At 41.0% G+C, this 13725-nt stretch overlaps 1 protein-coding gene across 2 annotated transcripts in view; it reads left to right on the top strand.

The window, feature by feature from the left end:
- LOC124612464 overlaps positions 1–11672 on the top strand; it is a 134966-nt gene extending 123294 nt beyond the window's left edge. Inside the window, exon 6 of one of the 2 annotated variants that reach the window (XM_047140703.1) lies at positions 11367–11672. In XM_047140703.1, coding sequence (XP_046996659.1) covers positions 11367–11459 — 93 coding nt within the window. In that variant the 3' untranslated portion in view covers positions 11460–11672. The remainder of the gene's footprint in view (positions 1–11366) is intronic. The other variant, XM_047140695.1, reaches the window with a different exon arrangement.
- Positions 11673–13725: the final 2053 nt, after the last annotated feature.

Below are 13725 nucleotides of genomic sequence, written 5' to 3'. Positions count from 1 at the left end.
GAATTCGGAGACTGCAAGCTATTGAGCAGAAATAAATTTGTCTACACAGAAAATTTACACTAGGGAGCCGCCCTACACAAGGATATTCTCAAGACTTCTGCTGTGCGTCCTCTCAGCTTGGCGGCTGCCACTACATTGATCTGATCTGATAGTCTCAGGTTCAGGTTTGATTTCTTCTAGTTCAGATGTTGTTATTTAATTTTGTTTTTTATTTGCCAGTCTGATGAACAATCAGTTTGTTTCCTATGACTTGAGTTTTTCTTTAAACTGTTTAGAAGTACCTTCATCAAAAATAATGTCACAAAGTTTTATGATTCTCTGGCATTTAGGTTCAAAAAGCCTGTGTGCATTCGAATCTTTGCAATATCCTACCAAGATATATTCATTATTCCTTGTGTCTCATTTTCGTCACTTGGTTCACAAAAATGTGAACGTAGACCTTGCTTCCAAATACTTTGAGATGTGAAAATCTGCTTTCTTGTTTGTCCAAGTTTCTTCTGGAGTCTCATTTTTAGTGCCTTAGTTGGAGATCTCTTAATTAAGTAGACTTCAATGGAGACTGATTTTGTCTATAATTTATTTGGCAGATTTGCTTTGAAGACGGAGCATCTATGCTTTTTCCACAATTGCACAGTTATAGTGCTCAAGTACTCGGCTTCATTCTGGCATTATAGTCTGAAGTTGAATCTCTTATTGTGCGCAAAAAATTATCAGATCTTAATGCACATATTCTGTGCTGTTATCTATACATAGAGTGCATATTCTTTTTGCAGTTTGCCTTTCAACTAGGTTTTTAAAGTCTCAAATTAGCAGTGGTAGTTGTTTATATTTCTGAGAGTAAGTGTGAATACTTTCCTGAAATAGCCATCAGTTATAGTAAGGAAGTACCATATTTGGCTCCTCCACTTGAACTAGTGTGCATCGACCCACACAAAAGTGAGCAAGAATTGCTGTGGCTCTTGAGCTAGATCGTGAAAAAGGAAGTATTGTTTGTTTGCCCTCTAAGAAAATTTAACATGGAATATTAACTGCTCCCTCCTATAAAATGCCACTTGCCTGACCTTCGCATAGCTTCAGAATGCATATGACCTTGTCTTCAAATCTGCACTATTTGATGGCAATGCTGATTTTGGTTTCAAATTCCAAATTTATGGTTGGTCTAGCCAGTGTATTCTATCTGCTAGCACATTTTTGAATGTGACATAAACACAACAGCCTTGTCTTTCAGGTAAAATCGAACAACCCTTTTCTGCTCTTGTTCTTAACAGATAGTAGACATGCTCAGGTGAGGTATGTGCGGCATATCTTCTTCAGATTCAATCTTTCTTGTTGCCTATGAGAATAACTACAAATGAAGATCCTGTTTATTTTACAGGTAGTTTTCATTAATTGCTATTACGACTTGTGAGCCAATCTCTGTTTTAACATTACTTTTGCTTCGTGGATATTTGGACATGTGCACTGACATGACTGAGTGTGCATACCATTCCACCCATACATCTTTCCCTGCAACTGCATTTTAGTAGAATGCTGGTAGTTTGCCTTTCCACTGGCTTTTTACTGTTGCTGTGGCAATTTTTTTGGCAGGTGCCAATACTTGTTGCAGTTGTAGCATCTGTAGCCTTTTTTGATGGTAACTTCATCATTCTGTTTCTTGTTGTCTTGCAGGGCAGCATTGTTAGTTGATGGTTTATTACAGGTGACATCATTTATTTCTTGCAGGAATTTATTTTTTAATTGAGTCTCCCATGATTGGCAGGTTTGACTTTTCTAAGCTTAGAATCATAGGTTTATATTTTTGTGGTAGAAGTGCAAATAGAGTACACCCAATCCATTCTTCTTTAACTTCAAAGATCAAGCCACTTAATTATTGTGAGTGGAAATCATCTTTGATCTCTGTTCTTCTACTGATGAAATATTTGCCATTCTGACTGTCAGCAGTGTCTAACCTTACTCGTCAGAAGATGCCAAAATCTTCATAGACTTGTTTTAACTTGTCCCACACTTCTCTAGCTGTAGAGATATCTTAAAAATGAATGTGTATCAACATATGGATGCAGAGTATAATTTTGGTGCTGCTGTGCTGACTTCAGCATTATTTTCTGTTGACACAATTGTGCAACTGTCTGTGTTGTAGGTATTTTCACATAGCGAATTGACACATACTATAGTTTTCTCTTCCCATCAGTTTTTCAACATACACACATTAACAAAGGAAAAACTTTTGCGTGAACTTTTGTACAATATTATTACACTGAGTAAAAACAGCGCGTCCATTGTTACCCATAGCAGTGCAGAAGAACATTTAACAAGAGAGGCATAGATTTTAAATTCTCACAAAAATGCTACAATAGTTGTGGTGATTTAGCATAATCCAAGGAGGATAATTTAATGAGAGTCTACTTTAATACCATTCTGTATAAATCTAATATTGAATCCCTCACTACAAGTCCTGGCAAATGGGTCTTTTGTAAATTCTTCTCTTGTTGCCCATTATGTATGGCTATAGTCAACAGTCACTGGATTTGTAAGGAAATTGAGTTACAGTATTCCATTGTATGGTATGAGGATTGAATTCTAATTGCCGGCCGCGGTGGTCTAGCGGTTCTAGGCGCTCAGTCCGGAACCGTGCGACTGCTCCGGTCGCAGGTTCGAATCATGCCTCGGGCATGGATGTGTGTGATGTCCTTAGGTTAGTTAGGTTTAAGTAGTTCTACGTTCTAGGGGACTGATGACCACAGATGTTAAGTCCCATAGTGCTCAGAGCCATTTGAACCATTTTGAATTCTAATTCCTTAAAAATAACTGATAGCTGGCATTATTGAGATTTGACGTTAACAGTGTTTCAAAATTTTATTATTGCTGAACCAGTAGAAGATTAGAGAAATTGTCAATGCAGTTTGTTGCCTTAGCTTTTAAAGATACAAAATTATGAAAAAATAGAAACTTTACAAATTTCATGAAGGTAAAGTGGAATCTGTCCTTAAAAGGAAAAAAGAAAAAAAAAGGAAAAAAAAGCCACTGTTGACGTTGTGCGCAGCTTAATTGAAGAGGACTGCCCTGTGGTTTACCATGACACACACACACACACACACACACACACACACACACCCTTAGAATACTTAGACAAAACAGAAACTGCAGTACATTCCATTTTGTGTGAACATTCAACTGTGAGAGAGACCTGTTCTTGCTGGTTTCTGCACAGTTTGACTAAAACTCAAACGCAGGCTCTTGTTAGTTGCTGTAATGAAATGCTTGAAAACCTTGACCTAGGCAATGCAAAATCGGTGTACAACGTGGAAGCAAAAGATGAAACTAGTGAAATTATTTGTATGAGCTGGAAACTAAGCAGCAGTCAACTGTTTGTGTGTTCAAATATGTACTGAAACCAATAAAAGTGGTTTCTTTGTAAAGCACTTTGAAGAACATGATCAATCATTTCACATGTCATACTTTAGTGGATTGAAGGACAGATAATGCTAAAAGGCATGGACAAATTATTCATCACAAGTCATATATGAAATTGGGGCTGGCTGTTGTGGCCGAGCGATTCTAGGCGCTTCAGTCTGGAACCGCGCGACCGCTACGGTCGCAGGTTCGAATCCTGCCTCGGGCATGGATGTGTGATGTCCTTAGGTTAGTTAGGTTTAAGTAGTTCTACGTTCTAGGGGACTGATGACCACAGATGTTAAGTCCCATAGTGCTCAGAGCCATTTGAACCATTTTTTTAAATTGGGAAAAACAATTGATTATTTGAGGAGAAAACCCCATAATTAATGTCTCTTCATCCATATTCACCTCATTTATGGATTAACAATTACTATCTGTTCCTTACGTCAAATGAAAAGTGTGAACAATGATTTTTAAAAATCTTGAAGCTGTTGAATCCTCCCAGTGCCATGTTTTTGTGGCATCAACATCATAATGGTGAAAATGTTTCCAGAATGATTCAAAAGCAAGCAGGTGTGTATAAATTTTAAAGACGAATATTTTGCGAAACAGTAAATTGAGTTGTACAAGAAAAATTTTTACTTCACTGTGTGTCTGAAAACTTACATGGCAACCCTTTGATTAATTGGGGCTCTCATTGGATGGACATCCATAGATGACACAGAATAACAACAGCAACTGTTGAGCATTTTGCTCTCTTCTGTAGTTTTCTCGGTGTTCCTTACACACTGTTACATCAGCCGTACTACCCGGACATTGATACTAATCAAACAACAGTCTAAGCAGAACCGCTGTTCCCAACCCCTTGCCTCATAGCTCATATCCCTGTAATAGACCTAGATGCAAGGCCTGTACCATGCATCCTCCCACCACCATCTACTCCAGTCCTGTCACAAACATGACCTACCCATCAAAGGCATCCCACCTAACTGTGAAACAATTATGTGATCTACAAGCTAAGTTGCAACCACTGTGCTGCATTCTTTCTGGGCATGACAACCAACAAGCTGGCTGTCCGCGTGAATGGCCACAGACAAACTGTGGCCGAGAAACAACTGGGCCACCATGTTGCTGAGCACACCATCCAACTCAGCGTTTTTCATTTCAATGATTGCTCCACAGCCTATGCCATCTGGATCATTCTGACCAAAACAAAATTTTCTGAATTGTGCAGGCGGGAACTCTCCCTGTGACGTATCCTACGTTCCCATAACCCTCTGGGCCTCAACCTTTGTTAGGCATTGTCCTTACCCATCAGCCTCTGCCATGTCCCCATACCAGCACTACACAGCCCTCTATTCCGCAATGCACCCAATCTTTTTACTTCTCTACTTTTCTGCTGCCCCCTCCCCTCCATCCCCCCCCCCCCCCCCTCTCCCGTGCCCTCTGTCTAACTTTTTGACTGCACCTAGCCGCCCTGCCCTCTCTTCACCTTGTCCTTGTATGCTGCCACAAGCAGCACATTACCATTCCCCACCCCTACCCTGTTATCCCTCCCCGTTATCGCCACAAAGACGTTATTGGCCGAAAGCTGATTTTCTGACAATCTTTTTATTGTGATTATCTGCGACTCAGCATCTCCACTGTATGGTGAGCAGCAAGTGTCCTTTTCATAATATTGTTATAAACCACTAGAGATATAGACTTACTACATATTCAACGCCTCTGTTAAACCGCCTACAAGAAAGAACATGCTGAGCGTGCTGTGCAGCTATGTTTTGCTTTTTGAATTCATTTTTAATGGAAAACAGGATTGTTGTGTTCATGGCTAACTTTGTAATCCTACCTGTTTGCAGATTAAAACCTTGCAAAATACTATCAGTAAAGCTACTATCCTCTCATATCCAGCAGCTGGAAAGGTCTCTCTCACACCTCATGTACTAATGATTCAACTGATTTACCCATTCATTTTGATTTCTATTTACAGTCAAGGTTCCATTTGAAATGACAATAAATAAAGTCAGGGAGAGGGGGAGTAGCAGAAGGACAGAGAAGGGGGTAGGAAACTGATATACAGAAAGGATAGGAGGATATGGACAGAGGGGCGAGTGAGCAGGAAATTGATAGAGAGAGAATATGTGGGATAAGAGATGTACAAGGAGCAAGGGGGGGGGGGGGGGAGATGGACAAGGGAGGGGGAGTAGGAGGAGGAAAGGGATAGAGAGGTGGGAGAACAAGAGTAGGATGTATATACAGTCCAATACATATTTAGCAATTCAAAGCATTGTAGAGTTCACTAGTGATTTATATTTATGAAACCTACTTTAACAGCAATTTTGGAATAGGGCCATTCCATGCCAAGTGGTCAAATTTGGGAAAAAGGTACTGCATGACCACCACAGATTTTGCTGAAATTTTGTACAAACATTTGCACATGTTCCCAATGAAAATTGGTTAAGTTTAACTTTCACCAATTTAATATTTTTGGAGATACAGTTATTTGTTTGACCCCATAGAGCAGCTATCAACAGTGCGCCAATGAGTTTTCAGCAACTGAGAGACATAATATCTCTGGCAATATTTTATTGAAATAAACAAAACTACACCATCTCGTACAACTTTTTGTGCTTTCGTAACCAAATAATAAAAACTTTCATTTGGATAATTTGAAGCATAGTAGGCCAAAAAAATAGATGAATAAAAGTGAAGATATGCTTTTTGTATCTTCGGATGTAATCTTGGGAAAAATCTGAAGCTTTGCACAAAATAACTTACCAATACAAGCTACTAGAATATAAAATTTGGTTCCCCTACTGCTGCCCAGTAGCTTACAAATCAAGGACAAAGTTGTCAGTTTTCCTGAAACTGACAAAAATGGCTATTTTAAACCCATTTTCACATATGAGAGTCTTTTACAAACTCTTTTAGAACATTTTCATTTGAAAGATCATGTTATAAACCACCTAATAATGAGATTTGGGATCACAATACAAGCATACAAAGCCCTAAAAGTTGATGACAAGGCGGAGATGCATTGAAAATGGTCTGTATTCTGCTGGTACTTAAATGTTACACCTAAGTGAAAAAAACTGCTAATAAGTAGTCTTCTCTGTTTTATTTAGACATCCCTACAGCATTCAGCTCTAAAAAAACTGTATTTAAAAAAATGAAATGAAATAAGGAACCAAATAGCAAGAACAGTTTTTTGTGGCTCTAATAGTTTGAGGCAATCACATTTAAAAATTATAATTTTTGGGTTCTGTCTTACCAAAATTTTTCCCAAATAATCATATCAGTGACATCATTTGGCCAGTAGTATAGTTTTCCTCATTACATTCTACAGCAAATTAATAAAATGTGTAAAAAATTCAAGTAGCTTGAAGTATACATCAGTAAAGGATGCAAAAGAGATCTCTTCTTGCTTTAACCTCTGACACTTATATCATCAGGCTTGGGATCCTGTGTAAAGAGACCCTCATCAGGTAACGATGGTAACGCAGAGAGGCACGGGGAGGGTGTATGTGGAGGGGTGCATGAGGGGAGCAGTAGTGCCCACAGAAGGATGGTGTGCATGGAAGGGGGCTGTAGAGGAGCGGTGGTGCATGTGGGGAGCATGCATTGAGGAGAGCTATACGGGATGGTGAGGCGTGTGAAGGGAGGATGTGTGTTGTAGAGGGATGTGGGAGGGGAGCGGTGATGCACGTGGAGGGAGGGCATGCATGGAGCAGTGTGGGAGGGGGTGGAGAAGGCAAGGGGTGAGTGAGGGTGCAAGCGGGATGCATCCGACTGACCTAATGGGAACTTATTTCGCGACCACATGGGGTGTTCTAATCGGAATAATGAAAAAGAAAAACCAGCGTGTTTCAGTAATAAGACTTGGCGCATTTGTTTAGAGGGGGTCACTAGGGAAGGAACAAATTAGGTTCTTTTCTATGCCTATATAGAGGTGCACTAATTAATAAAGATAACTATAAATAATGGGGCATGTTGGAAGAGGCATGTGAGCTGGTTTGGAGATATTATTCCCAAGCTAACAACTATGGTAAAATTTAACCAGTTACTACCTGTTAATCAAGGGCAGTCCTCACTCGTGATGGAATCTTTGAACAGGGTGGCCTAAGAATGGTTTCCGGTACTTTGTATGGTGTTGTCCGGTGGTGCTGGGAAAACTCGCTTTACTGACATGCTTGATGATAAAGGGGTCCCAAAATGGTAGGGGATGGAATGGTAATAAACCCTTCTGGTACTCCCGGCACACAGTAAATCTTACCACACTGTTTACACCACACTGTGCGTGGTATTCTAGGTGCTGGCACTGGGTGGGATGAACCAGGCATCTGGCATCAGGCTTTGTACAGGTGCTAGAAAGGAAGTCCCTCAAAGAAACACAGCTCGGGATGATGGCACAGAATAGGTTGCACTCCAATCATTAACCGAACTGCAAGAGAGCACTGACACTGAACACGGGTGTAAAATCCTATTGTCTTAGCCAACTCTGGTGAAGTATTGCAGACGATGACACGAGCCATATGGCATTGTTCTGGATAGGGTGCAGAAGCACGGCAGAAGATGGAAGAAGAGACTGCTTGAGTGATGGTTTGGTGTGCATGGTGTCCTGAAAGCATTGCAGTCTAAGCTCTACTTCCAGCGGCAGTGACCAGCGAGGGTACTGAGGGGATGTGGTGGAACCTTGGTCTGCAGGCACTTTGCTGATTGCTGGTTTTCGGTCAATGCAGCCTGTCGTCTGCTGCTACAGGTGGGGGCGAACAGAAGGAATTACCACAGATATATGCATTGAGGTTTACAGAAGTCAGGAAATCACGTGCCAACAGTATACCCATTGTTAGTTTTCCTATATCCTATGTATTTTGCTGAATATATACTGGTATTTTTCAGTGTTGTATTCTGTTTGGAACTGTGTTTGTGTGTTGTTATTATGCTAAAATGAAGCCACTTATAATTCAGCATTTTTATAATCAGTACAAATCTTTAGAGTGGCTGGTGAAGAACGTTAGTTTCAATCATGTACTAGTGGTGTAAACATGGAGATATTGTTGATAGTGAAATTAAGAATACAGAGTGACGGCTTTCAGCAAATATTCTTCAAAGAATTCCTGAGAAAGGCAAAATCTTCAACAGTTACTTCTTGTGAGATGTTTGGCAAAAAGATAATTATACTCCGTGCTACCATATTTCCTCCATCCTCACCATGTGTTGGAGATATAATTAAGGAGAAAAATGATGGATCCTGATCTGAATGGTGAACAACTTGCTTCTTACATAAGTAGGAACATAAAACAATTTGTATTATCCCAAAACATTTTAAAAGTGAACTTCTATTTTATTTGATAATTGTTTTAGTTTGTTAGTATATACACACCTGTGAGAGCACAAAAAAGGTCAGTATTTTACTATTTAACAGACTCTGACAGAAAAGTGGGGAACCAGCTGGTTTAATCCTCATTCTGCCTTCCTCATAAAAAATTTTACATGAGAACATATTCATGGTCTTTAACATCCATCTTTCTTTGTAGTGAAGCCTTCATACTCAGCATCTCTTTCTCACTGTCACTTTCCATATATGTCTTCCACTATCTCCTGGCTGTCTTTCCCATTATCCCTTTCTCCTGCTCTTCCTTACCACTGTCCCCTTCTCTGTCACTTCTGCTCTCTCTCTCTCTCTCTCTCTCTCTCTCTCTCTCTCTCTCTCTGTGTCCCACTGCCAATGTCTTTGGTCTATTCTTTTTCTCTCTTATTGACACTGTCTCTTTATTTCTCACTTTCAGGTTGCTGTATGTCTTTCAACCACCATTGTTTCATTTCCACATGTGTTCTTGGGGATGATTTGCAGGGGGTTTTAACTCTTAGACTGAAAGACCCTCCCCCAACTCTGAGCCTATGCATAGTTTCCACTCACCAATTTTTTTTCATTTCCTCTGTCTCTTCTCTCTTTTTCTCCCACTGCTACTATCTTTATCCTTCTCTTTTACTGCCCTTCTCTCTTTGGCTCCCACAGCTGCTGTCTTCATCCCTATCTCTTTCTCTTTCATTGCCTCTCTCTCTCTCTCTCTCTCTCTCTCTCTCTCTTCCACCATCACTGTCTCCTCTCCCTTTCTCTCCCTGGCACAGCCTCCTCTCTCTTCCACCATCACTGTCTCTCATTTGCTCACATGCCAAAAGTTTTGGTGAGGAAGGCAGAATGTGGATCAAGGCAACTGGTTCCCCACTTTTCTGTTCCTTTTATTTATTTATTTTTAAGAGAGGAACATATTCCTTTTTTGTGCTCAGACAAGAGCATTTTTCTGCTGGTTCCCTTCTTTCCCCTGCTATAGCAAAGTGGACTGCTTATGTAGAGCGAATTCTATTGGTCAGTTTATTTACATACTTTGATACATTTACATATGTTGATGCGTAGAGACAACAAATAAATACGCATAATGTAAGGTGAAAATAAAATCGTCTCCCTTCCAACACAAGCTCACTTTACACTACTTCACGTAAAAATGCACAAAATTTTTAGGCTACGCCTACAATATACCAAGAAATGCTGTGATAAAATGAATCTATATGGTTCCAGAGACCTCTTCAAAGCATAAAGATGTATCATGTAGATATGCTGACTGACTTCTGGCCTTGGTGTAGCTTTTCACTCGTCACTTCAGTTTGCATATATACTATACATCAAAATATGCTGTGTTTGATTTGCAAATACAAAGAATTTCATATAACAGAATAATTTTTATGAGGTGCTTACACTCCCAAGTAGCACTATCGAATAATTTCCAGGTGAAGACAGCCTGTACAAGCATCAAGTGCCTACTATACAGACACAGTGTGTCATAAAGTTTGATTGGTGAAAAACGGCAACTAAAAACATAGTTCAGTCACATCAGTACCTTTTTGACAGCCACAGTACTCTTGACATGTGGTCATTGTATTGTTTAAAACTACATGTATACCCCAGACTGGATATTACATCCATATTTTGTGTGTGTAAGTACAGTTACTTTGAACCTCTGGATTTCATCACTGGATAATGATAACATTAAAAGTTTCAGGGTTCTCTAAGATCATCAGCGTAAGGAAATGTGGTAAAAATTTTGAGGATCTGCCATGAATAGAAATTTGAGTTTTTTCAAGAACCAGCCACGAACAAATTGTGATCTTATAAGCTGCTTATGGTCCATCCTAGACCACACCTAAAGTAAAAGAACCAATCGATTTGCTCAATTTGTCTGGGCTGGAAAAAGTGTGCAATGTTTAAATTTTGATACTGTACTGTAGGATAGCTACAGTACAGTTGTCCTTCTGATAGGTAAAAAATGGTCGCAAGGCTGAGGGCTATCCAAAACACTTGACTCCTTAACTCAGTGATCAATAGAACACAAGATATGACCCCCTGAAAAATTGCATTTTCTCCTGCAGCCTTTGAAACATATTAGTGCCATGCACTGTTGTGCATTGAACGATTACATAGGCTGTCAGGAAAGGGAGGATTGTAGCTGTGGTATGTAGGTGTTTTTGTAGGCCTGCAGTTAAGTTAGTACTCTAGAGAATAAGTATTTCAAGACAGGATACCTGGAATGATGAATTTTTCTATGTCCACTTGTGGGAATAAACAATTAATTTTAAAGATAAAGAAAATGATATGCCCTATCGCAATGCTCCCTATGTTGCTCACTAGTTTGTGATTGTGTGCCTTTTATTCAACTATGTATCAGCCATTTTTGATTTCAGAGTAATATGTAGGGGATCAGTTGACAACATTACGATAAAATGTCTGTACTGCACCAACCAGCTGAGTCACATCAGTGCTATAGTGTGCAAGCACAGTTAAGTCTATTGTGACTAACAGACAGTCCTTGTTTGGGCAACATGAGGAACAACTTTAAAGAGAAGCTGTGGTTGTGTAAAACTGATCACTGATGCTGTTTCTCTCATGCATAACACTAATGTATTGTTATTGTTTACAGGAACATGCATCTGAATGTGTTCAGTATGTTGATGAGGATGAAGAAATGGACAGGAGTCTCACAGCCAGAGCAAAACGGACAAGGAACAATTAATTATAAATAATTTAAAAAGCAGGCACTTATGATGTTAAGATAGTGTTATTTTTTTACTGTTTATAATTTTAATATTAACTAGATGTTGTTTCCCTGTCCTTGTTGTAATATATAAAATTATACATAGCTGCATCTGGCATATGCACACACATCACATCTTTATGTATGGGCCTCACTCCATATTTGCTGTGATATTGTTTATATTTGTTTGATAATAAATATAAAATTTTCAAAATATCCAGTGAGTTTTTTAGATGCATTCTACTGCAGCCTTTTACTTCTGGCAAAGCATAAAAGAAAGGAAACGTTATTGGGATAATTTGTACTCTTATTATAAATACCAAATACTGGAGTAATTAGAGTTTGTAATGATACTATCATGTCTGTTAATTAAAGGTATTTTGAAGCCACGAAACTTGAGGTATACTGATAACATTTGCATTAAAATGTGTCCCATTAACTTTGTGATAAGTGACATGGATATACATGGTGGTTCACCTCAAATATTTCCATAATTGTTTTAAGATATTGCAATTCTGTTTTCACGCAGATGTATTGTGAGAAAGTTCTGTCTAACTGAAGTACAGTCTCTTTCCAAAACTATACTACACTCCTGGAAATTGAAATAAGAACACCGTGAATTCATTGTCCCATGAAGGGGAAACTTCATTGACACATTCCTGGGGTCAGATACATCACATGATCACACTGACAGAACCACAGGCACATAGACACAGGCAACAGAGCATGCACAATGTCGGCACTAGTACAGTGTATATCCACCTTTCGCAGCAATGCAGGCTGCTATTCTCCCATGGAGACGATCGTAGAGATGCTGGATGTAGTCCTGTGGAACGGCTTGCCATGCCATTTCCACCTGGCGCCTCAGTTGGACCAGCGTTCGTGCTGGACGTGCAGACCGCGTGAGACGACGCTTCATCCAGTCCCAAACATGCTCAATGGGGGACAGATCCGGAGATCTTGCTGGCCAGGGTAGTTGACTTACACCTTCTAGAGCACGTTGGGTGGCACGGGATACATGCGGACGTGCATTGTCCTGTTGGAACAGCAAGTTCCCTTGCCGGTCTAGGAATGGTAGAACGATGGGTTCAATGACGGTTTGGATGTACCGTGCACCATTCAGCGTCCCCTCGACGATCACCAGTGGTGTACGGCCAGTGTAGGAGATCGCTCCCCACACCATGATGCCAGGTGTTGGCCCTGTGTGCCTCGGTCGTATGCAGTCCTGATTGTGGCGCTCACCTGCACGGTGCCAAACACGCATACGACCATCATTGGCACCAAGGCAGAAGCGACTCTCATCGCTGAAGACGACACATCTCCATTCGTCCCTCCATTCACGCCTGTCGCGACACCACTGGAGGCGGGCTGCACGATGTTGGGGCGTGAGCGGAAGACGGCCTAACGGTGTGCGGGACCGTAGCCCAGCTTCATGGAGACGGTTGCAAATGGTCCTCGCCGATACCCCAGGAGCAACAGTGTCCCTAATTTGCTGGGAAGTGGCGGTGCGGTCCCCTACGGCACTGCGTAGGATCCTACGGCCTTGGCGTGCATCCGTGCGTCGCTGCGGTCCGGTCCCAGGTCGACGGGCACGTGCACCTTCCGCCGACCACTGGCGACAACATCGATGTACTGTGGAGACCTCACGCCCCACGTGTTGAGCAATTCGGCGGTACGTCCACCCGGCCTCCCGCATGCCCACTATACGCCCTCGCTCAAAGTCCGTCAACTGCACATACGGTTCACGTCCACGCTGTCGCGGCATGCTACCAGTGTTAAAGACTGCGATGGAGCTCCGTATGCCACGGCAAACTGGCTGACACTGACGGCGGCGGTGCACAAATGCTGCGCAGCTAGCGCCATTCGACGGCCAACACCGCGGTTCCTGGTGTGTCCGCTGTGCCGTGCGTGTGATCATTGCTTGTACAGCCCTCTCGCAGTGTCCGGAGCAAGTATGGTGGGTCTGACACACCGGTGTCAATGTGTTCTTTTTTCCATTTCCAGGAGTGTACTACAAACTGGCCAAGGTAATGGACAAATACCGGGATTAGTTGATTATTATTCGAGAATCACTTTGAATTTACATCAGTCGCAGCGTTCAACAACATCTACAGATGAGAAAGAAATGTTTTCCATGGAGGCATTAGATGTAAAACCAATAACAACTCATGCAGCGTAGCGCCGCAAATTATTTGATGACAGAATGGAGCTCAGAGTGTGTCTCTTCATAGTTTTATAGACATGG

This window comes from Schistocerca americana, chromosome 1, assembly GCF_021461395.2.
Source record: "Schistocerca americana isolate TAMUIC-IGC-003095 chromosome 1, iqSchAmer2.1, whole genome shotgun sequence".
Lineage (NCBI taxonomy): Eukaryota > Metazoa > Arthropoda > Insecta > Orthoptera > Acrididae > Schistocerca > Schistocerca americana.
The sequence above is the reverse complement of the archived record's forward strand: the minus strand, read 5'-3'. Positions and strand labels throughout refer to the sequence as shown.